The sequence below is a fragment of the Protopterus annectens genome, chromosome 1.part0, assembly GCF_019279795.1.
Source record: "Protopterus annectens isolate FY-2018-M chromosome 1.part0, PAN1.0, whole genome shotgun sequence".
NCBI classification, from domain to species: Eukaryota; Metazoa; Chordata; order Ceratodontiformes; family Protopteridae; genus Protopterus; species Protopterus annectens.
The window spans coordinates 676957567-676983235 of record NC_056725.1 but is presented as its reverse complement, the minus strand read 5'-3'; the positions used below and the strand labels follow the sequence as shown (position 1 = coordinate 676983235).

The 25669-nt window shown below is 43.3% G+C and overlaps 2 protein-coding genes across 3 annotated transcripts in view; one reads left to right on the top strand and one right to left on the bottom strand.

Moving 5' to 3' along the window:
• The window catches only part of MED29 (mediator complex subunit 29), a 239683-nt gene extending 217476 nt beyond the window's left edge, over nt 1–22207 (bottom strand). For both annotated transcript variants that reach the window (XM_044062119.1, XM_044062127.1), the window contains exons 1-2: nt 21937–22207; nt 1007–1065 (exon numbers count right to left, since the gene is read on the bottom strand). In XM_044062119.1, the coding sequence (XP_043918054.1) occupies nt 1007–1065; nt 21937–22116 (239 nt within the window). In that variant the 5' untranslated portion in view covers nt 22117–22207. The remainder of the gene's footprint in view (nt 1–1006; nt 1066–21936) is intronic.
• Nucleotides 22208–22838: 631 nt separating this feature from the next.
• PAF1 (PAF1 homolog, Paf1/RNA polymerase II complex component) overlaps nt 22839–25669 on the top strand; it is a 712617-nt gene continuing 709786 nt past the window's right edge. The window contains exon 1 of the mRNA XM_044062107.1: nt 22839–23216. Within this exon, the coding sequence (XP_043918042.1) occupies nt 23170–23216 (47 nt within the window). The 5' untranslated portion in view covers nt 22839–23169. The remainder of the gene's footprint in view (nt 23217–25669) is intronic.

Below are 25669 nucleotides of genomic sequence, written 5' to 3'. Positions count from 1 at the left end.
AGCACTGAGACTGTAATTAAATGCAGAAATACAACATGAAATATTCTAGAGTTAGTAAGTCGGGTTGAAGTGGAAACAAAGTACAGTAGTGGAGAAAGACATCACATCAAACTGGCACTCACCATCAGGCCAACTTTGGCATAAACATGTACAGAAGATCAAGACACAATGAAGAGTACTTGTTTACTTCTATGTGATTTGACTGCAAAGTGCTTTCTAGTCTGCCCGTACTAAGATAACAGCTTATGAAAAATGTAACAAGCATCAGGCTGAATAAAAATGTGTTCTCATGCTACATAACTACATTATTCAAACCTAAAGGAATCCAGGCTTGCTTTAGAGTTTCTGTAATGTCCGCATAAAGAGGATGTACAGAAACACAGGGCTACCAGAAGTAACCAGGGTGACTCCAGCCTTGATTAGCAGAGCCAGGAAAGTTGAGAAATGGAAAATCAACAGTCCATTGTGTTTAAATTGTCTTAAGGGCTCCCTCTCTAGCATGACTCAAAAGATCAGGTGCAGTCAAACTTCAGAAAAATTAAAATGGAGAAAGTCAGTCTCTAGGAAAATCAGACTTGGGTGACAACAGCAGAATAACACAGCTGAAGAACCCCACAGCAGCATCAATGTAATTATAGACTAGTATCCCCTCATGGTTACATTTTGCTTTGCATATAACCAAATCAAAGGTTTTATTAGAATAAGAGATGTATCTGAATTTTAAAGGACAACAACATTTGTAGCACCTGGCATTCATCCAGTCACCTCCCTGATTTTCTGTTAATTGAAGAAAACACTACACAGCTCTGTAATCACATGAACGTTTTCTACCAGCGATGCCATTTACCTTAACAGCACTGTACATTTTACATAACAGATGTGAAACACTTTCTATTTCTTTGCCTTCACTAATTTGACAGTATTGCCAACAACTAATTGTATGCACCAGCAATATCATGATTTGTTGTACTTTAAAATCAGATGATGTACTCTAGATATTACTTACTGCCCATTGTCAATATTGGTGTTCTGTACAAGGTTCTGTGCAGCAATCTTCATTAGGTTCTGTAAAATCAAAACAGCACGAACAGTTAAGAATTTTATAAACTGCACCTACATACAAGCACGACTGTGTGGCATTCAGAACCTTTAGGTCACTGAACCTAAAACTGAAATCATCAAAACTATCCCACACTGTGTTACAATGCAAATGCGAGACAAAAGTGCCAATCTCTTAATGTCATACTATACACAGATGACTTCCTTCTATTACAAACCAGTAAATGCCCCTCTGTTCTCCAGAGAGCAGTCTTTTAAGACATGCAACCGGGCTGATTAGAAGGTGATAATTAGCCACAAAAAAATTACTTCATGCTATTTACAGCCCCTCAAAATCTCTTGTCTTTTTCTTACTACCAATACCATCATTCACCTTGTTTCTGAATACAATACCTAGGTTTTAACCCTGTACCTTGTTTAACATGCACAATACTAACTCAGCTTAAACTCTACTAATATGTTCTCCCTTAACCAGAATACGGTTTTCCTCGGATTACGTTTCACTTACCACAAAATTCTCAAAGGTTTTAGATAGTCTTCCCCACTTTGCAACAGCAGATCTCAGCAATGTAACTTCCTACATACCTAAAATGGTTTTCAGTCACCAAGAGTTGGTACTAGTACTCACAATAAACTGAACAGTGGCCATTACATACATTTGAGAAGGAAATTACCCATTCAAGAACAGGCTTACTCCCCAATAAGTACCCAGTGGAAAGCTATCACATTAAGCACACCTCCATATAAAACAGCTTCTAGAGAACTTACCTCCTATTAACTAGGCCCAGCATTAAGTAAACCGACTCTCTCCCGAATTAAGAAGCCAGGAATCTCTTACAGAGTACAAAAAGGCCTTTGATGTACATTTTTACAAACAAAAACATGCTTTAGGAACAATAGTTAACCTTGACATTTGCTATCAAACAGCATATTACCTTCAGCAAACCAGTCACCATGAAATGTTCTAACAGCATAATACTTCTAGCATGACTGTCCTCTTTCCCTGCTTATTATCCTGCTGGTAGCTCTGAAATATTGAGATTCAAAATAGATTTTAAGTATATACCATAACTATTGTAGCTGTGGTGGTGCTGCGGTAGCGTTGTCGCCTCACAGTAAGACGCTGTCTGGTTCGATTCTCAGCTAGAGCGTCTTCTGCGTGGTGATATGCATGAATGGGCGTACCTTCGTTGAAGGTTGTGCGTCAGGGCTGGTAACTTGGCACGTAAAAATCAACTACCAATCATTAGCGGACCGGAGTTCCGCTGTGGCGACTCCTAACCGGGAAAAGCCAAAAGACACAACAACCATAACTATTGTAAACAACTTTGTTTTTAGTGTTAACTATCCCTGCAAAGTTTCTGTGCACACAACTAACAAGACTCTGCTCTCCAAACAAATCTGTTAAGCAAATTTGTCTGATATGAAAAAAGGAAAAACAACAGAGGCAGTATCTCCTAATCAGTCTAAAATGTTTGGCTTGTTCTAGCATTACAAACTGCTTAACAAGTTAAGCGTTCATGTTCTAAACAATCTTAGACTCAGTTGGCTACGTAGTTACCAGACAACTGCTCTTTCAGAGTGAAACTGAGGCAGTCAAACTCAAAATGCCCCCACAGTCACGGGCATATCACATGCAGAGATCATCCACGTGCAACTAATGCGCAAAACTGCAATTCAAATTGTAGCTTGCTACAGATCAACCACCATGTCCTTGGACTCCCATTCCACGTTTCTGGAAACACTAGGAAACAAAGGTCCTACCAAACACCCTAATATTGGGTGATTTCAATTACCCAAACATTAACTGGGAGATCTACTCAAGTACTAACTCCCTTGCCCAACATTTCCTAGAATTTATAAACTCAAACGCCCTGGTTCAACTGGTCAACACTCCCACCAGAGGTGACAACATATTGGACCTGGTCATCACCAACATGGGCGACTGGTGTTCCACACCAGAGGTCAACCCCTCGATGGTTAGATCTGACCATAAACAAATCACTTTGGATATCCACATTCCGCCCCCACCCCCGGACAAGAAAACCACAGTGAAAATCTTTTCAAAAGCAAACTTCATGTTACTTAAGACCGAGGTGGAAAGCTTCAAAGCCCTCATGCTGAAGGATAATGCTGTCCAAGCTGCAAAATCCTTTACTAATGCATTCTATGGGCAATTACAAGAATGCATGGATCATGCCATCCCAAGCAAAACCAAGACTCACTCCTCCAAGAAAAGGAAACCAGTCTGGACAAGCTATACAATAGGAGGAGGAAACTAGTACAGAAAAGTGTAAAATCCCAAGAAGGGAAGACATCTCTGATCAGTATCAGCACAAAACTATGATCCCTCATAAAATAATCCAAGGCGAGCTTTGAAAGAAAAATTGCCAAGGACTCCAAAGATAACCACAAGGCATTATTTAGCTATGTCAATAATCTAAGTGGCAATGCTCAGATCTGCTCAGAGTTAGTGCAGAATGGCACAAAATACACTGAACCGACCGATATCGCCAACATCCTGGCAGACAGGTTCAGCGCAAACTTCACCCCCCCCTCTCTCCCCCTAAAGGGCCCATAACCATACCAGAAGAATGTAGAGTCCCTGAAATCACAGACACTCAGGTTAAAGCAGCCCTCTCCAAAGCCAAACACACAGCATCAATGGGACCGGACGGTGTCCCAGGCTGCGTCCTACATGAGCAAAAAGATGAGCTAACCACTCACCTAAACACACTGTTCAGACTCAGCCTCTCCACAAGCTACGTAACCATACAGTGGTGCACAGCAACGGTTATTCCGCTCCACAAATGTGGAGCCACAACAGACCCCAGGAACTATCGCCCTATAAGCCTGACTAGCTTGGTCTGCAAGGCTATGGAGCGCATCATCATGGAACTCATTAACAGAGACACTGGGAACCTCCAAACACTGGACTCTACCCAGTTCGGCTTTGTTAAGGGCAGATCATGCCTCCTAAACCTGGTGGACTTCTTTGAGACAGTTATCAAGGCTATACATGAGGGAATGGTGGTACACACAGTCTACCTAGACCTTGCAAAGGCCTTCGACACCATTCCCCATTCTGGTATTACAGACAAGCTCACCAGTCTGAACAAACTCCTACATCACAAGATGGGTTGCGAACTGGGTCACAGACAGAACCCACATGGTGAGAGTTGTGGGAGCTAGGTCCGACTCTAAATCGGTTACAAGTAGAGTTCCCCAGGGCTCAGTCCTAGGACCCCTCCTGTTCGGCATATACTTCTCAGAGGTACAGGCAAGCACAGGAGGACTATGGCTGACCAAGTTCACAGACGACTGCAAACTAGGGGCTATAACTGACTCTCCGGCTGACACAGACATCCTCCAAAAGGATCTCACTGAGACGGATACCTGGTGTCAAAATCATGGCCTCAAGCTAAATGCCAAAAAGTGCATAGTCATCCCCTTTGGAAAAAACAAAGTACCCACAAACTACCACATAGGTGGTAGTCCCCCAAGTACGGAAGACGTAATAAGGGATCTGGGGACCCAAGTAGATAGTAATCTCACCTTTGATAAATCACATTGCCAAAGTGGTTAGAAAATCCTTCTACGTGGCCCACCTAATCACAAAAGGGTTCGCATCCAGATAAAAAAAAGAGGTCATTGTGCCCCTCTACTCATCACTCATCAGACCCATCATGGAGTACAAAGCCCCATTTGGGATGTACCTTACAAGACACCTGCAACAGCTGGAAAGACCACAGAAGTACCTCACCAAGAGGATCACTGGCCTAAAACAGATGCCCTATGCAGCTCGACTGAAGAAATTACAGTTGTACTCGGTTGCATACTCTGCCTGACATACAAGGCCATGTCCAACCCAGAATTGATGGACATGCTCCACCTAAAGAAAACCTTATCCCCGCGAGCCACATGCTCTAGGGATCTAAACCTCACCACAACAATAAATAGGACATGCTGGAGGGATAGATTCCTGTCCCAGAGACTTCCCATGCTTTGGAACAAGATCCCAATCTACATTAGGCAGAGCTCCTTACTAACACTCTTCAAAAGAAATCTTGACGAATGGATGGGAAACAGAAAGTTTACCTCGGGGATCACTTCAGTGGCTCTGCTGGACAGAAGCACAGGGAACTAATCTAAGGCGGTGGCGAAAGCCAACACATTCTGGATAGGCTTATAAATGCCTTCGGGCAGATAGCCTAGTACCTACCTATGAATCTATACTACATCTTCATACTCCTTTTACATTATTACACCCACAAATACATCTGAAGTCCTTCAACTAGATGCATCAGCTTCATTACATGCAAACAAATGGAAGATTTAGTCCACTGACCAAGCTATTGATGTTCTCAAGCAATATGGCCTAGATCCATCAAAGGCTGACACAAACAGCACCTCACCATCAATTTCATGAATACAGTAGCAATGGCTCTTTTGGGATAGAGAATAAATAAATAAATAAACAAACATACATAAATAAAATAAATAATAGCTTTGGCAATACCCACTGGGTGGTTAACCCACTTCACGGCATCCACCTAAACAACTTTTTACCTTAACAACCACAACTGACAAAACCCTACCTAACATCAACTATCTACTAACTACTTATAAGGCTGTATCTAACATCAGTGCCCTGTACCATGCCAAGCAAAAGAATACTCCCTCTTAATTAAGGATATGGTCTCTCTGTGATTATAGCAGTCGTGCACTACAATGTTAAATGGAGCAGAACCAGATATGCAAACTTGATGATCATGCTATTGTGTGCTTGCCACATTATCACTCCTCTCAGATGCCCCTGATATTACAGACCATTCCTAATTTTGCCACATATTTTTGTCCTGCCTCCAAGTGTCAGCTTTGCTGCTTAAATTACAAAAGATTACAGATAAGACAACACAGTTTTAAACTTGCACTGTTCAGAAAGCGTATTCAGATACAAAAACTTGTATCTTATTAACTTTTTGTTAGAATACTAATTAAAAATCGGCCACTTACATTTAGCTCTGTCCATACTGCTCAGTCTCTAATCACAAAAAATCTGGACAAAGTCCCCAAAATAGGGATGGATTTGAAATATTGCTCTTATAAACTTAGAAAGTTGTTAGAATAGCAGGATTTGTGTATGTATTTTCTGAAGGATAGGAAGTCTGAAACTGAAATGTATGTCATTATTTAGTTTATAGGTTCATGGTATTAGGATACTGGCCCGGAGGCCCTTATAAGCCCAGCCAAGAATTTCACCCATGTTCCCACAATGTCAGCACCTGTTTTCCCTGTCCAGCAGGGACACAAGTGGGATCCCAGGGATATATTTTCTGTTTCCCATCCAGTTGTCCAGGTTCCAGTTCTATTATAGGTTCATAGGTAGGTACTAGGCTATCGGCCCTGGGGCCTATACAAGCCTAGCCAAAAAGGTATCCTGGCTTTTGCCACCCAAGAAAATTATTTTCCTGTGCCACTATCGAGCAAAGCCACAGAGGTGATCCCCGGGGTGAATTTCCTATTTCCCATCCAATCATCAAGACTTTTCTTGAAGAGTGCTAATGGGTAGCTTTGTTTGAGATATATCTATCTATATATAGGTCTACTTTCATAGACCGAACGTACGAATCGCCGACACACAAGTTACCGACCCCAAACAACCGAAAACACACCACACCAACAACTCAAAATACCGAACACCACAACACCGACACAAAAAACGTCAACTACACATTACACACAACAACATATCCACTAACCTTAACCTAAACCCTAACCCTAACGTCCGACACTACTGCACACTTACCCAACCCGCACCCTAACCCTAACTCACTTAACACACCCCTAAACCTCAACACCGTCACTATCGCGCACTCACCCTACCTGCACCCTAATCCTAACTCACTTAACCCACCCCTAGACCTCAACACCGTCACTATCGCACACTTACCCTACCTGAACCCTAACCCTAACTCACTTAACCCACCCTAAAACATTCAGCCCGTCACTATCGCATACTCACTCCACCCGCATTCTAACCCTGACACACTTAACACTTCCCTACACTGCTCTACATCACTTCCACACACTTACCTCACCAGAACCCTTGGTCCGACACCACCGCACACTCACCTTTCCCACACCCTAACCTAAAATCCCTCACTATCGTACACTTACCTGTCCGCTCCCCAATCCTAAAACTTTCACTTTCGCACACTTACCGTATCGCGCTCACAAGCTGCCATTGTCGGTCTCTCAGCTGTCGGGATATTGCGTTTTCAGTAACCTACCTGTTTGGTCGTTCCGTCTCGGTCTTCCGGGTGTCGGTGACGTGGCGCTTTGGTCTATGAAAGTAGACCCCTATATATATATGTATGTAATTTATTCCAGAGTATGGGAAGTCTCTGGGACAGGAATCTATCCCTCCGGCATGTTCTGTTTATTGTGGTGACAAGGTTTAGGTCCCAAGAGCGTGTAGCTCGGAGGGATTGGGATTTCTTTAAGTGGAGCATGTCCAACAGCTCTGGGTTTGACATAGCTTTGTATGTTAGGCAGAGATCACCTCTGAGTAGGTGATATGCGACAGAGTACAGCTGGAGTTTTTTGAGATGGTCTGCGTAGGACATCTGTTTGAGGCCGGTAATCCTCTTTGTGAGGTATTTCTGTGGCCTTTCCAGTTGTTGTAGAGGTTTTGTGAGGTACACACCAAAAGGGGCGCTGTACACTATAATGGGTCTAATGAGTGATAATGAGTGATGAGTAGAGGGGAACAATGACCTCTTTTTTTTCTGGATGAGAAACCTTTTGTGATGAGGTGTGCCATGTAGAAGGATTTCCTGACTACTGTGGCGATGTGATTATCAAAGGAGAGACTACTGTCCACCTGTGTCCCAAGGTCTCATCATTCTCATGTAAGTGCTTATAAAGTGCAATTGTGTAGGATTCAGTAGTCGTAACTGCATTGTCCATCTGCATGGGTGTCATGAAGTTCACCACTTCTATCCTAAGAAGCATGAAGTTGACTTTGGAGAATTCTTTTACCATGGTTTCCTTAATGGGGGGTGGAGGCAGGATGTGGATATCTAGGGTAATTAGCTTATGGTCGGATCGGACCAATGAGGAGTTGACTTCAGGTGTGGAACACCAGTCACTCATATTGGTAATGACTAGATTTAGGATATTGTTGGCCCTGGTGGGGGTGTGGATAAGTTGATCCAGGGCATTGGAGTTTATGAATTCCAGAAAGCGTTGAGCGAAGGAGTTGGTTCATGAGTAGTTTAATGGTGGGGTAGTTGAAATCGCCCATTATTAGGATGTTTGGTTGATTTTCCAGTACATCAAGAAAAGAGGAGTGGGAATCCTGGGGCATGGTGGGTGATCTGCAGCAAGCTACAATTTGGATTGCAGTTTTGCCCATAGTTAGTTGCACTTGGATAACCTTGGCTGCATTATGCTGAGCAACTAGCCTGGAGGTGTGGATATCCTTAATGAATATGGACACACCTCTGCCTTTGGTGTTCCGGTCCAGGTTACATGGCCGAAAAGTGTGGTATGAGTTATAGCCTGGTAGTGCAGGGGTGCTCTCTGGAGCCTTGAACCAGGTCTCAGTCACTGCACAGATATCGATGTTCTCCATTTTAAGGAGTGCCTCGAGTGAGTGCATTTTGAGATTTAGACTTCTAGCATTGAGTAGCATCACCCTCAATTTTTGCTTGCCTGTTCCTGTTACGGTGGTGAATTTGTCATTTGAACCTTACCTAAAAATGGCACTAAAGGGGCGGCAAGAACCTTAGCCAGTATCCGGAATCCCAGGGGTGACAGGTGCAGGCCATCTCTGGCAAAGCATTGTGGTCTGTCGACCATGTCATCCCAGGCAGACAGATACTGGATCCCTTTAGAATGGCACCAGAAGCTTAGCCAATTGTTGAAGTCAATAATTTTGTCCTTGTACTGCGGCATCATTCTGGGTGATGGCAGAATGCTACTCGGGGCTAGGGTCATACCTGCCTGGGCTACAAGATCGGAGAGCTCTTCCATGTCTCTTTTCATGTAGTCAAGGAAGGTACATCTCAGGTCGTTCACACCAACATGGACAATGACAGAGTCAGTACTCAAACTTTGTTACACTTAACCATGCAGGTATGAACAAGTGTTTGTCATGCCCCTATTGTAAATATATGGAGCAGGAAATAAAATTTAGTACAAGAGGTTTTGAAAAGTACAAATTTGATTGCAACTCCAAGGGAGTGGTATACCTGGCTAAGTGTCACACCTGACCTGCCTTCTATATCGGCAAAACTGACAGAAGGCTTAGGGACAGGGTCTATGAACACACACACGCTATTAGGTCTAACAAATTTAGAGAACGCATTGGCCAGACACATTATGAAAGCACCCACCCATGGTTTTACTTTTAGGGCTATAGATTGTATTGCCTATGACCCTAGAGGAGGGCCTCTTTCCTTGCTCTTAGAGAAATTAGAATTGAGTTGGCAATTACGTACCTTTGCATGTTACCCTCCGGGCATCAACGAAATGTATTCAATTAAGTGCATTCTACAACTTAAATATTTGGTTAGGAGTTGACCTTTATGCTGTGTTTAAAATGGTATATGCATACTATTGTCTTAGAGTGTATTTGACTTTCTGCTTTTTAATTCAGGTTTTGTTGTTTTTTACTTACATGTTTTTATTTACATGCTTTTAATGTTTATTATACTCAAAACACAAAACAAATATAAATACACACATACACTGTTAATTTTAATTGCATTAATATTTCATAATAGATAATTATTGGTTTTAGATTTTTTACACTGATCTTTTACACTATTTATCTATTACTTTAAAAATATTATTTTAAAATATTGCTTTAAAACAGTGTGTTAGATGAGAACTGTTTAAGCTATATACTTTAGGTAATGAATGAAGGTGGTTGCCACTTTTAAGAGAAGCTGATTCCTGCTGATTCAGGAACCAACTGACTTTTTACTTCCTATATAGTGTATGGCCTATGTTGTATAATTATCTGAAGAAGTTGGGCTATGTGGCCTGACGAATAGCGCTTTATGTGATTTTTTTGTTTTTTGTAATATTACGTTAACTCATCGTGCTTGCAGGATTTATTTGGGCAGTTGGATACACTGTGGTGCTTCTTTTGGTAGTACGGATCCAGTTTGTATCTTAGAGTCATACTTGTACTTGTTGTGGAGTGACCTGAGTGCGTGGGTTATGTGGCGGATCCTGGCACCAGACAGGCAGCTGACAGTAACCTTCTCCTTGTTTAGCCTGGTCAGTGAGACATCAGTGTGCCTTACTATAGAGTCACCTATGACTAGTGTGTTGGGTATGTTGTTTTGCTTTATTGGCTGTGGTTGAGTGGCACACTGAGTCTGCTGGCTATGTGTCAATTGGGTTGTGTTGGGGGGTGGAGGTTGCTTGCATTTCTGCTTTGGAGGTCTCTGTTGCTTGAGCAGATTATTATTGAGAGCCTCTGCGAATGTTTTTGTGTTTCTATGTGTTTATTTTGGTGGTGTAGATTTAGTGAGACTATGTGATGAGTGTGGTGTGGTGCGGTGCAAGTGTTTACCTTCTCCTATTGACTGTCAAAAGTTCAGTCTTGATTGGAGAGAGCTTTACCTCCAGTTTGGCTAGATAAGTGCATCTCTCACAGGTTGTAGTGTTGGCTGGTAGGAGGAGAGGGTTGTCTGTGTACATGAGGCGATTTCTACATTGCCCCAAGATGCCCAGATTCATCAGTTAGACAGGAGAGAACACTGGGAGCTAACCCTTGGACATGCCTGAATAAAAAAACTATTTTCCTCTAGGTAAGTGAGGAAAGTGAGTACAAGAGCTGTTTTTCTCTAAGCAAGTGAGGAAAGTAAGTACCAAAACTGTTTTCCTCTAGGTAATGAGGAAGGTTGAGTGCTGTAGTAATTAGTAGGTTATTTAGTGCTTACAAGTTCTGAACAAGTGCTGATCACGAATAAGCAAATTCAAGTGCTAAAAGTAAGAATCTGTATCTGGACTAAACTAGTCACAGACTAGTTTGAGGCCTTGCGTGCAGGGTGCGGGAGTGGAGTTTGACTTACGGATATGCAGCAACTCCATCAAGGCTGAGTCTGAGATGGCCTTGTATGCAAAGACACAGGACACCTCTGAGCAGTCTTGTACAAGACTGAGTAGAGGGGCAGCGCTTCTAGCCTATCTGTATAGGAGAGGTGTTGTGAGACCCTAGATTTTCTTGGTCAGGAACCTCTGTGGTCTTTCCAACTGCTGCATGTGCACTATATAATGGGTCTGATAAGGGAGGAGTACAGGGATGTTATGACCTCCTAGTTCCTGGATGAAATACCTTTACTTATGAGGTGGGTCATGTATGCTGTACAACGGAGGCAACTTTGTGGTCAAAAGTCAGGCTGCTATCAACCTAGGTTCCAAAGTCCCTCACGACTGATTGCGTGTTTAGTATGTTGTTATTAGCACTTCTTGGCATTCAGTTTGAGGCCATGCTTCTGGCACCAGTCATTAGTTTGGGTAAGGCCCTTTTGGAGGATCTTCACATCATTAGGGGAATTTATGACAGTGCCCAGCTTGCAGTCATCTGCAAACTTTGTCAGCCACAGACCACTAGTTTTGGCTTGCACCTCAGAAAAGTATATCCCAAACAGTAGAGGCCCCAAGACCGATCCTTGGGGTACGCCACTTGTTATGGGTCTACTACTAGAGGTGGCTTCCCCTAGTTTGACTGAGTGAGTTCTATCAGTGAACAGTTAGCTACCCATTTGGTAACATATCGGTTGATGCCTGGCTGGGAGAGCTCATCTATTATGCCCGAGTGGGGATTAGTGTTGAAGGCTTCGGCTAGGTCAAAGTAAGCGGTGTGCACAGTCTTCCTCTCATCCATGACTTTGGTGATTGTTTTGAAGAAGGCAGCCAAGTTTAACAGCCATGATCTCCCTCTGACAAAACCAAACTGTGTGGGATCAAGCATTTGGATGTTGCCAATGTCCTTGTTTATGAGGTTCATGATAATGTGTTCCATGGCCTTGCAAATCAAGCTAGTTAGGCTGACGGGGCTATAACTGCCTGGGCCGGTGGATGTTCCACCTTTATGTAAAGGGATGACAGTGGCTGTCCTCCATTCTGCTGGGACAAAGCCGGTGCACAGGCTTTGGTTGAATAGGGTGCCTAGTGGTGCTGAGTGCTCTTGCCTGAGTACATGTAAGACACTGCCAGGGATGTTGTCAGGTCCCATGGAGGCTGTATTTTTTGCCTTTGAGAGGGCATTAATGACCTGCTCCCTTGTGATGAGGGGAGGGGGGCAGGTGCTGGGGATGTCCTGGTTTACTGATGGGGAGACAGAGGGGTGAAGTTTTTACTGAACTTGGCTGCCAGCAAATTGGTGTATCGATGGCGTTTATTATGTGGTATTCTTGACCACCAACTCAGAGCAGATTTGGGAGTTACCTTTGAGTTTGCAGACATATGCAAAGAATGCCCTGTGATTGTCCTTCGTGGATATGGCCAACTTGGACTTGAAGTTCACCTCAGAGAATTTCACCAGTGACCTTATCTGCTTGTGCAAAGGAGAGTTTGCTTCCAAACTTGGCACCTGCTCCTTCTTGGTCCTGGACAGCAATTTTTTTTCCTTTTATTATAAAGTCTTTTTATTGCTGCTGTCCACCAGACAGGTTTACTGTGACCTTATCTGCTTGTGCAAAGGAGAGTTTGCTTCCAAACTTGGCACCTGCTCCTTCTTGGTCCTGGACAGCAATTTTTATAAAGTCTTTTTATTGCTGCTGTCCACCAGACAGGTTTACTCTTCCTTGAGGAAGATGATTTGGTCCCGTCAGGTATTGCTAAGTCCATGCAGCTATATAGGTGCTCATACAGTTTTTAGGTGTATGCCTGGACATTAGTGCTTGTTCCAAACTGAAGGATGGTGGCTGTGAAGCTGTTTATACCTCCTCTCAGGAGGTTGTAGTCAGCATTGGAAAAGTTTTTTTTATTTGACCCTGGTGGGGGGGGGGGTCAGGGGAGAGGACAACTTTGAAAGTGATTGCTTTATGGTTGGATCTTACCAAGGAGGATGACACTGTAGGGGTGCTACAGTGGCTACTCATGTTGGTTAGTACCAGGTCCAGGATATTTTCACCTTTTGTGGGGGTGCTACTCATGTTGGTTAGTACCAAGTCCAGGATATTTTCACCTTTTGTGGGGGGTGTTGACCAGCTGATCCAATGCACTGGCATTGACGAAGTCGAGGAATCTCTGGGCATTCGTGTTTGAGCTAGAACAGGTCTTCCACTCCATGGTTGGGTAATTAAAGTCACCCAGGATCAGGTAGACCTTTGAATCTTGATGGATTCAAATAAGTCCAAATAGGTGGAATGGAGCTCCTGAGTCATGGTTGGGGTCTGTAGCTAGGTATGATTTGAACAGGTGTTTTATCAACAGTTAACTGCACCTGGAGTGTCTCCTGTGCGTCATACTGTTTGACCAGCCTGGAGATGTGTACATCTTTGATACATATTGAAACTACACCTCCTCTGGCTTTGTAGCCCGCCGTTTGTGAGCTGAAAGTATGGTAGGACAAGTAACCTGGAAAGGCTGGGGTGCTCTCCACGGATTTGAACCAGGTTTCAGTGACTGCACAAGTGCTAGCATCTTCCAGGGCAAGGAATGCTTGCAATGAGTGCCGTTTCATGTTAAGACTCCTACCGTTTAGCAGCATGACCTTTAAATTTTGTTTAGAAGAATTTTTCTCATTTGTAATTTTGCCTAAAAAAAGGCACTATGTGGGAGGCAAGGGCCATTACCAGAAGCCTGAAGCCCAAGGGAGACAGATGAAGGCTATCTCTGGCAAAGCATCATGATCGGTCAGGCTGTCAGGTACTGGATCCCCTTGAAATGACACCAGAAACTAAGCCAATTGTTAAAGTCAATCATTTTCTGTCTGTATTGAGGCATCATTCTGGGTGACGGTAGGATGCTGCTTAAGGCTAGGGACATACCTGCCTGGGACACATATTCAGTGAGATCAATCATGTCTCTCTTCTCATAGTCCAGAGAGGTATGTCTCAAGTCATTCACACCAACATGAACTATGACAGAGTACCTGTTGCTGACAGACTGGAGTGCGTGAGTGATATGGTGGATTCTAGCACTTGACAAGAAACATACCCTGACTTTCCTCTTGTCTAGCCTGGTGTAAGGCACATCAGTGTGTCTTATGACAGAGTCTCCTATGACTAGTATGTTGGGTTTGTGGCTGGCCCTTACAGGCTGTGAGACACAGACATCTGTACTATGTGTGGTCCTTGGTGCAGTGAGTTCTGATATGCATGTGTGCCTTTCATAGGTTCATATTAGGCTATCTGCCCTAGGGCATTTATAAGCCTAGCCAGAATGTGTTGGGCTTTCGACATCCATTTTAAATTTATTTTGCTATGCTCTTTTTCGAGGTTAGTATACTGTGCCTCTGCCTAGCAGTGACACAGAAGTGATACTCAAGGTAAACCTACGATCTCCCATCCACTCATCAAGATTCCTCTTGAAGAGAGTCAATGAGGGACTCTGCCTAACCTGGACTGGGATTTTATTCCAGTGTGAAGGGAGCCTCTGGGTTATGAATCTGTCCTCCAGCATGGCCTATTTATTTCAGTGCTGAGGTTCAAGTCTCTCGAGCGCGTAGCTCGATGGGATTTGGATTTTCTAAGGTGCAGCATGTCCACTAATTCCGGGTTGGACATGGCTTTACACATCAGGCACAGATCGCCTCTGAACAGGCGGTATGCCACTGAGTAGAGCTGGAGTTTCTTTAACCGGGCAGCATATGGCATCTGTTTGAGCCCTTTGATCCTCTTGGTGAGGTACTTTTGGGGTCTTTCCAGTTGCTGCAGGTGTCTGGTAAGGTACATCCCAAAAGGGACATTGTACTCAATTATGGGCCTGATGAGGGATGAGTAAAGAGGCACGATGACGTCCCCTGATCTAGATGCGAATCCCTTCATGATTAGGTGGGCTATATAAAATGTTTTTCTAACCACTTTGGCCACGTGGTTGTCAAATGAGAGATTGCTATCAACTTGGGTCCCCAGGTCCCCAATTACTTCTTCTGTACTTAATGGATTACCACCTATGTGGTAATTTGTGGCCACTTTGTTTTTGCCAAAGGGGATGACTATACACTTTTTGGAATTTAGCTTGAAGCCATGGCTCTGGCACCAGTTGTCTGTTTCTATGAGGCCCTTTTGGAGGATGCTTGTGTCGGCTGGAGAGTCGATTATGGCGCCCAGTTTGCAGTCATCTGCGAACTTGGTCAGCCACAGTCCTTCCGTGTTGGCCTGTACCTCCGAGAAATATATACCGAACAAGAGAGGTCCCAGGACTGAGCCTTGTGGGACACCACTTGTAACTGGTTTGGAGTCTGACATAGCTCCAGCTATTCTAACCATGTGGGTTCTGTCCTTGAGCCAGTTTGCAATCCATCTAGTGACATAGGGGTTTATATTTAAGCAGGTGAGCTTATCTATAATGCCCGAGTGGGGTATTGTATCAAAGGCTTTTGCGAGGTCCAGGTAGGCTGTGTGGACCACCTTCCCCTCGTCAATGGCCTTGGTGACTGTTTCAAAGAAATCAACCAGGTTTAAGACGCAGGATCTGCCCTTAACAAAGCCGAACTGGGTAGGATCCAGTGTCTGTAGGTCCCCAATATCTTTATTTATGACGTCCATGATGATCCTTTCCATAGCTTTGCAGACCAAGCTAGTCAGGCTTATGGGGCGATAGTTTCCAGGATCCGTTGAGGCACCACCTTTATGGAGAGGGACCACTGTTGCTGTACGCCACTCTTTGGGCACATATCCTGTAGTAAAGCTGAGACTGAACAGTAGTTTTATGTTTGGGTTTAGCTCTTCTTGGAGTTCATGTAGGACGCAGCCCGGGACACCGTCTGATCCCATTGATGCTGTGTTTTTTGCTTTGGAGAGGACTGCTCTTACCTGAGCATCTGAGATGTCAGGGGGGCAGCACTCTGCTGGGATAGATATTTGCCCTTTTGGTGGGGGTGGGGGGGAGTTTGCGCTGAACCTGTCAGCTAGGATGTTGGCAATGTCTGTGGATTCAGTGTATTTTTTGTCATTTTGGACTAATTCTGAGCATATCTGGGAATTACCACCCAGGTTCATAACATAACTAAAGAAAGCCTTGTGATTATTCTTAGTGTCCTGTGCAATTTTTCTCTCAAAGCTGGCCTTAGACAATTTTATGAGTGCCCTTAGTTTTTTGCTAATACTGATCAGTGATGCCTTCCCTTTTTGTGATTTTGCTCTATCATTTAGTAGCTTCCTCCTTCTATTGTATAGTTTGTTTATGGCTGGGGTCCACCAGACAGGACGTCTGCCTTTGGAGGATTGGGTCTTGGTTTTATTTGGGATCGGATGATCCATGCATTCCTGAAGGTGTTCACAGAATGCGTTTATAAAGGATTCTGCAGTCTGGGCCGTATTTTCCACAGGCCCGGGGGCTTTGAAGGATTCCACCTCAGTTTTGAGGAGTGTGAAATTTGCTTTAGAGAAGTTTTTCACTGTGGTTTTCTGGGCAGGGGGTGGGGTCGGGATGTGAATATCCAGTGAGATTAGTTTATGGTCTGATCTTACCAGTGAGGGATACACTTCTGGTGTGGAGCATAGAGTCCCCATGCTGGTGATTATCAGGTCCAGTATGTTTTCCCCTCTTGTGGGAGTGGTAACAAGTTGTTCCATAGCATTTGAGTTTATAAATTCTAGGAACCTTTGGGTTAGGGTGTTGGAGCTAGAGTAATGCTCCCAGTCTATGTTTGGGTAGTTGAAGTCACCCAATATAATGGTGTTTGGAGAGACCTTCATATTTTCCAGTGTTCTCAGAAAGGCCGAGTGGGGTTCCTGGGTTTGGGAGGGTGGTCTGTAGCAGGCTATAAACTGGAAAGCAGTTTTACCCACTGTTAGTTGCACATGGATAGTCACCGATGCTTCGTGCTTTGCCACCAACCTGGAGGTATGGGTATCTTTGATGAATATCGATACTCCCCCTCCTTTTGTGGTTCGGTCCAAGTTTTGGGGCCGAAAAGCACGGTGCTAGGGTGCTCTCGGGAGCCCTGAACCAGGTTTCTGTTACTGCACAGATATCGATGTTCTCCATGCTAAGGAGAGTTTCGAGTGCATGCATCTTGAGGTTTAGACTTCTGGCGTTGAGTAGCATTACTCAGTTTCTTATCCCTTGTGATACCTATGGAGGTGGGTTTGTCTTTTGAGCCTTGCCTAAAAAAGGCACTATGGGGGTAGCAAGAGCCTTTGCCAATATCCAAAAGCCCAGGGGTGACAGGTGCAAGCCATCCCTAGTGAAGCATCGTGGCTTGTCGAACATATCATCCCAGGCTGACAGGCATTGGATCCCCTTTGAATGACACCAGTACTTAAGCCAATTGTTGAAATTGATCATCTTGTCTTCATATTGTGGCATTCTTGGTGAGGGTAAGATGCTACTCAAGGTCAGGGTCATACCGGCCTGGGCTACATGCTCAGAGAGCTCCTCTATGTCTCTTTTCATGTAGTCCAGGGAGGTACGTCTCAGGTCATTCACACCAGCATGGACAATGACAGTCATATTTGTACTTGCCTTGGAGTGACCCGAGTGCTTGTGTTATGTGGTGGATCCTAGCGCCCGACAGGCTGCTCACCGTGACCCTCTCCTTGTTCAGCCTGGTGAGCAGGACGTCAGTGTGCCTGACGATAGAATCACCTATTACAAGTGTATCAGGTGTGTTGTTTAGTCTTGAGGGCTGTGACTGTTCGGCACACTGGCTTTGTGAGATGTGTTGCACGTGTTTTGTTTTGGGGTAGCGGTTGCTTGGGTGTCTGCTTTGGAGGTCTCTGCTGCTTAGGCAGATCTTTATTTAGAGCCTCCGAGTATGTTTTTGTGTGATTACGTGTTTGGTTTGCTGTCGTGGTAGGTCTATGTGAGACTGGAATTGTAGTGAGTGTGGTTTCCTTCTCCTCCTGACTGGTTATGCCAGTACTGAGTTGAGAGAGCTTAGCCTCCAGTTTGGCTATATGGTTGCATCTCTCATATGTGTTGGAATTTGTTGGGAGGAGGAGAGGGTTGTCTGTGTACATGAGGCAGTTGTAACATTGCCTCAAGATTCCCAGATTCACCAGCTGGACCAGAAAGGAGATTGACAACTGACCTTTGGACATGCTAGAATAATATTGGGAATTCCTTAATAATTGAAAACAAGGGCCAGTGGGGAGTGAGGGTGCAGTGCTTTTAATTTTTAGTGCCGACTTATATAATTGCTTTAGCGAGCAAGTGCCAGGTAACTTAAGTGCAATGTGTTACAGGTAACTTAAATGCAAAAACGACAAACAGTAACTTTCTTTCAAGTGAAACAAGGAAATAAGTACAGTAAGCAATGCAGATATCACTGGTGATCCACAGAAGCGCTGAGAAGCCGCGTATTAGGTGGAATTAACGTTCCAGGGAAATAAGAAAACAAACAACAAGCATTTAAACAAAGCTAGATTCAGCAGGCCTGGATCTAGTCTATGCTACAGCAAACAAGGTGTACCAATTTCAGTAAGATACAGTTCAAATATTCAGGCACTATAAACCTTTAACCAGAAATTCCCAGCTCAGAAGGGCAGAGTCCAGCCTCTTCTCCCACAATAGTGCAGACCACAAACCTTCTTAATGTAAAATAACTGGCCTGAAGCCCAAGTGCTTAAACCAGAACTAATACACTTTAAGAATAACAGACACTGGGCTCTCAATCAGCAGTTCCCAACTTAGAAGGATGAAAGCTACCTGTCCCGCCACCACAGTGCATGCCACAAACCTTCCTAATGTAAAACAACTGGTCTGAAGCCCAAGTGCTTAATCCAAAAGACTTAGAATGATAGCTACACTTTAATCAAGTTACTACCAAGCAGTAATAAATACAATTGAATACTTTAGAGAATGCCTGGATTAGTGCTCAAGTTACACAAACAAAGCTAGATCCAGCAGGCCCAAATCCAGTCTATGCCACAGCAAACAAGGCACACCAACTTCAGTAAGAAGCAGTTCAATATGCATGCACTATAAGCCTTTAACCAGAAATTCCCAGCTCAGAAGGGCAGAGTCCAGCCTCTCCTCCCACAAGAGTGCAGACCACGAACCCTCTTAATGTAAAGTAACTGACCTGAAAGCCCAAGTGCTTAAATCAGAATTAATACACTTTTAGAATAACAGACACTGAGCCCTCAATCAGCAGTTCCCAACCTAGAAGGATGTAAGCTACCTGTTCTGCCACTACAGTGCAGACCACAAACTCTTTCAGTGCAAAACAACTGGTCCGAAGCCCAAGTGTTTAAACCAAAAGGCTTAGAATGAGTTACACCAAGCAGTAATAAATACAAGTGAATACCTTTAAGATGATGCAAAAGTAAAATAAAGTAGGTAGAAACACAAGTACAGTAAAAGCAGATGAATTTTTTTTTTCTGAACAAGTGCTGAGATCAAAGAAACAGATTTGAGTGCTGAAACTAGAAAACTGGCTAGTTATAAGAAAAAAAAAACTAAGCTAGAAGGTTTCCCTCCAACACAGAAGGGCTTGGAGGCTCAGAAGCCTACAAATAGTCTATACCACTTAACAGGAAAGGCAGGAAACAAGCTTAATTTTTTTTTTCGGTTTCCCAGATGCTCTCTTTGGCTCAGACATCTCTTTTGTTTAGGTATGCTTTTGTTGAGAACTTCCACATATGTGGGAACATACTGTACAGGGGTGGGTGGTGGGAGAGGTGCGGTGTTTGTGCAAACAACTTTCTCAGTGCCAGACGTACTAGCTTGCGATTGTGATTTCAATCCGCAGTGATCTGTCAGAAAACCACAAATTTTATGAGGAACAGACCAAAAATCTTCTTTCGGCTGCTCCTGTTAGGGGTCGCCACAGCAGATCAACTGTTTCCATTTCCGCCTGTCCTCTGCATCTTGCTCTGTCACACCAACCACCTGCATATCCTCTCTCACCACATCCATAAACCTTATCTTAGGCCTTCCTCTTTTCCTGTTACCTGGCAGCTTCAGCCTTAGCATCTTTTTCCCAATATAGTCTGCATCCCTCCTCAGCACATGTCCAAACCAACGTAATCTTGCCTCTCTGGCTTTGTCTCCAAACCTTCCAACCTGGGTTGACCCTCTAATATACTTATTTCTAATCCTGTCCATCCTCGTCACACCCAGTGCAAATCTTAACATCTTCAACTCTGCCATGTCAAGCTCTGACTCCTGCCTTTTTGTCAATGCCACTGTCTCCAACCCGTATAACATAGCTGGTCTCACTACCCTCTTGCAGACCTTCCCTTTCACTCTTACTGGTACTTGTCTGTCACAAATTACTCCTGACACTCTTCTCCACCCACTCCATCCTGCCTGTACTCTCTTCTTCACCTCTCTTCCACACTCACCATTACTCTGAACTGTTGATCCCAAGTACTTAAACTCATTCACCTTCGCCACCTCTACTGCCTGCATCCTCACCATTCCTCTCATTCACACACATAGATTCTATCTTAGTCCTGCTGACCTTTATTCCTCTTCTCTCTAGAGCATATCTCCACCTCTCCAGGGTCTCCTCCACCTGTTCCCTACTCTCACTACAGATCACAATGTCATCTACAAACATCACAGTCCATGGGAACTCCTGTCTGAACTCGTCTGTCACCATTGCAAATAAGAAAGGGCTCAGAGCTGATCCTTGATGTAATCCCACCTCCACCTTAAACGCATCCGTCACTCCCACCGCAGACCTCACCGCTGTCACACTACCCTAGTACATATCTTGTACCACTCATATACTTCTCTGACACTCCAGACTTCCTCATACAATACCACAACTCCTCTCTAGGCAATCTGTCATATGCTTTCTCTAAATCCACAAAGACACAATGCAACTCCTTCTGACCTTCTCTGTACTTCTCCATCAGCATTCTCAGAGCAAACAACGCATCTGTAGTGCTCTTTCCTGGCATGAAACCACACTGCTGATCACTAATCATCACCTCCCTTCTTAACCTAGCTTCCACTACTCTTTCCCATAACTTCATGCTGTGACTGATCAGTTTAATCCCTCTGAAGTTACTACAACTCTACACATCACCCTTATTCTTAAAAATCGGTACCAAGGCACTTTCTCCATTCCTCAGGCATCCTCTCACTTTCCAAGATTTCATTAAACAATCTAGTTAAAAACTCCACTGCCATTTCACCTAAACACCTCCATGCTTCCACAGGTATGTCATCTGGACCAACAGCCTTTCCTTTCTTCATCCTCTTCATAGCTATCCTTACTTCCTCCTTGCTAATCCACTGCACTTCATGATTCACTATCCGCACATCATCCAACCTTCTCTCCCTTTCTCTTCATTCATCACCCCCTCAAAGTACTCTTTCCATCTGCTCAACACACTCTCCTCGCTTGTGAGTATGTTTCCCTCATTATCCTTTATCACCCTACCTGCTGCACATCTTTACTAGCTCGGTCCCTCTAACCAAAAATATAAGATAAAAATCTGGACAGCTGAGAGGTATGCTATGTCCCACATTCTTAACCAATGAAGTTGGCAGCTAATAAACACTTTTCTCATACATATAACAGCTGCATTAGTTTAGCTAGTTGAAAAGACACCACTCAGAAAAACACCATTTACTAAAATTAAATGCATGCATTCTACATGGAATCGGCTCTGACATGGAACATTTCTACACATAAACAAAGGTTACATTACTACTTCGTTAACAGCAATATTATGGCTTAGTGTATTACTTTAGCCTTGATACCAAAATAAATAATGGCACCTGCAGGCACTCCTTCAGTTGCGGTATAAGGAGACGAAAGCGATGCACTGGGTCAAAGTCTTGTTGCTGTTGTTGTTGATTCCCCTGTGACTGCTGAAGTTGAGACTGCTGCTGTTGAGCCGACACATGTGGCTGCTGCTGCGGGGGTTGCTGTTGTGCCATAGCCATAGGAGCCGCCATACTAAAACCTATTTAATTTCCTTACGTAATTTACGCGACTATTAACATTTCCTCTACGTCATTTGTTTGGCCTTTTAATTTACCATCACGTATGCTCATACACATAAACCTCTGACAAATGCGCCTTGCGCAATGATTAGCACAAATAATAATGCATATTTGGGGCATATCTATCAACTGGCCCTGATTTTGACTCAAATGTTAGTTCTGTCCTTTCTAAAATTGATGACTTTTGGAGAAAAAAATGTTGAATTATACTAAACAAATAATAACAACAATTAGAGTTATAGACTGTTTTACTTCAGAAAACGTACATTAATTCACATTCAGTTATTTTGTCAATATCTTAAATTAATAGTATCAGTATTTGAAAAGTGTCCTCGATTCTGCTGAGTCTTATCGCAGATTTGTTAAGAGCCTGAAGTATGACGTAGGGGTTTACAAATCTCTAAATACACTGCACAGTTTACTTAATAACATTTTACCAATGCTTAAAATTAAACTAATTTCCTTCTTTGAGGCAGTCTGTATTAAGACCCAGTCTGACAAAAGCTAAGCATGCTAAACTCAGATTCCCAGAATGCTCCATTCCATGATTACAGTCGTAGGTTAAACAAACGCCACATTCTGTGCAAATAATAATTTAGAAAAAATGCATCCCTAAACTGCTTGCCTCGTGCAAGTATTCTCAAATGTATCAATGAAAAGACGCAACTTTTTTCACGTTACAAGCCATTTAACATGCGTTCTAAAATACAGGCACTGTGGTGGGCAGCCACTTTGAGTAGTCGAACTAGCAGAGTTCTGCTACCTATTTACAGTTGTGGACAGGAGGTTGTACAGTCATTTGTCTTATTATATTAGCAAGTTAATTTATAACGAAAAGTGGGGGCGATTTCGGGTGGTTAGGTTTACTGTCTGTGTTAAGAAAAGTGTGCCCACCTATATAGGGTAGCGTCTAGGAGTTTGAGAAAATCGTCCACTGTTGTTTGTTGTTAGTGCGTTGGAGATTATAGCACTTGCAGTTCAAGTGGTCAGGGCGTCTGGAGGAGAATGGCTCCCACTATCCAAACTCAGGCGCAGAGGGAGGATGCGCACAGGTACTTGAAATCTTGTTACATTTCGGAGGTATTGGTATGTAATTGTGTAAAATGTTATTCTTTGTGTGTACTTGAGTATTGTGTTAACTTTGTAATTCGATGTGCTCCTGCAGCAGGGTCGTGGCTGAAAATATCCCACCAGGACCAGTCCACCTGGCTGGTCAATAAGTAGAATAAGTAGACGAAACATTGGGCAGAGTACCGAGAAGGCAATATTGCTGAAACGAATACTAAAATGTGTTCTTAGTTCTAACAAATTGCTTCAGGTTTATTTGTTTTGAATCAGTTTGGAGAAAATGTTAGTAGACTCTGAAAGATGGTTAACTTTGAAATGTTTGGCAAAAGAGACAAGTTTCATTGAGAAGTGAAGTAATTTAATATTTTTAAGAGGTCTTATTTCGGCAGTAAATTAGTCATAACGTTAGGGGTTTTGCCCACTTTGACCATTCAGTTTTCCGGCAGGATTTTTCTTAGTGGTGGTTATGTTCCCTCTGAAGATCGTTGTCAAGTGTCATGCCGTAGTAATTTCTTTGAGAAAGGTGGAAGAAGACTCCCTTGCATATTGTCATGCTGCGTTCTTTATACATCAGATATTTATTAGGGAACCAGAATTAATGTGTAATAGTTTGTTGCATTTATATTCTGTACCAGTATAAATGCACTGAAAAAGTCAGGTCTTGTCAGGATCGCATTTAGCTTAGCACTGGTACATACAGTACATCATAATTTAAAAAATGTAAACATTTGTTTTATTACGGTGTATGCTGGGGATAATTGGAATCCATCAAAGTCAAACTAAACTTTGTTGTCATTTAGAACTATGCACGTGTAGCCTGCCTCAATGAAATTTCGTGCATCCGCACAATTCTTGGGATTACACAGGAAAGCGAAACAACACACACAAGTAAAGGAGTAAACATAACTAACAAATGTAATACTACTCCCAATACATGCAAAAAAGAGCAGAGACATTTATCAACACTCATATATGAAAAGCGTGTCCACTTTGTAATTTCGAAATACTGAAATCCCGAGTTTCAGTATTCCAAAAAAGCCGAAAACCCAACCAAAATTCACAAACTGGAAAACGCACAACCGCGAAATTCAAAATCCCGTACTCGTGCTACACACAACCCCCCCCCCAATCAAACTAATCTAAACTACATATAAGCAGGGGGGGGGGCAAGCCCCACTGACTCCAAGATTGCGCAAACAGTAACACAAACGAAGCGCACACGCACATCTTACAGTCCCTCAAACACTAAACCCCTAACCAACATACTAACACACACAAACTTACCAAACATCCTCATTCCGTACCACCGGAAGCAGAAGTTCGAAATATTGGTACTTCGGTATTTTGAATTTCACGCTTCTGCTGGTTTCGAAAATGTGAGTATTCGACTTTGTAAGTTCGAAATACTGAAATTTGGGATTTCAGTATTTCGTGGACCCATGAAAAGCATACACCCCCCCCCCGAGTTAATTAACTACCCAATTTAAAGTAAAACAAAACAGCTTTTGAAATGCCAAAGTTATTTGTCTAATAATGCACTTGAGTGAGTTAAATATGGTTATAATAAATATTGCACTATAGTGCACATATAAATAAAAATGGACTTATGTGTGTCCAGACCCCTGGGACTAGTGCCCGAGTTCAGACGTCTGATCACTGTAGGGTGGAAACTTACTGAATGTCGCAGTCCTGCAGTGGATCCTTCCTGATTCCAGATGTTTAAACAGTCCATGTGTAGGATGCATGTTGTCCTGTATTATTTTGGTGGCCTTTCGGATGCTTCTGGGTCCTCGCCTGTTTAGCATCTACTTCTCAGAAGTCCAGGCCAACACGGAGGGACACTGGCTGACCGAATTTGCAGATGACTGCAAGCTGGGCACCATTAACTCCCCAAATGATGCACACATCCTACAGAAAGGCCTCACTGAGACCAATGACTGGTGTCAAAACCATGGCCTTAAGCTTAATGCCAAAAAATGTGTTTGTCATCCCCTTTGGGAAAAACTCTGTTCCCACTAATTACTACATCAATGGGAGCCCAAAGAACACTGAAGGTGTTATAAGAGATCTGGGGACACAGGTTGACAGCAACCTCTCCTTCAACCACTACATTACCACTGTGGTCAGAAATTCCTTTTGTGTGGCACATCATTACCATGGGTTTTGCATCCAGGAAGAAAGACATCATCATTTCTCTCTACTCTTCCCTCATTGGACGAGGCATAGAGTATAATGCCCCATTTGGCATGTACCTCATTAGACACCTGCAACAACTAGAGAGGACAAAAAAGCTACCTCACAAAGAGGATCATAGCCCTTAAACACATGTCTTACATGACAGACAAAACTCCAGCTATTCTGTCTTGTATCAACTACTAAGAGGCGATCTCTGCTTGACTTTCAAAGCCATGTCTGACCCAGCTCTGTTAGAAATGCT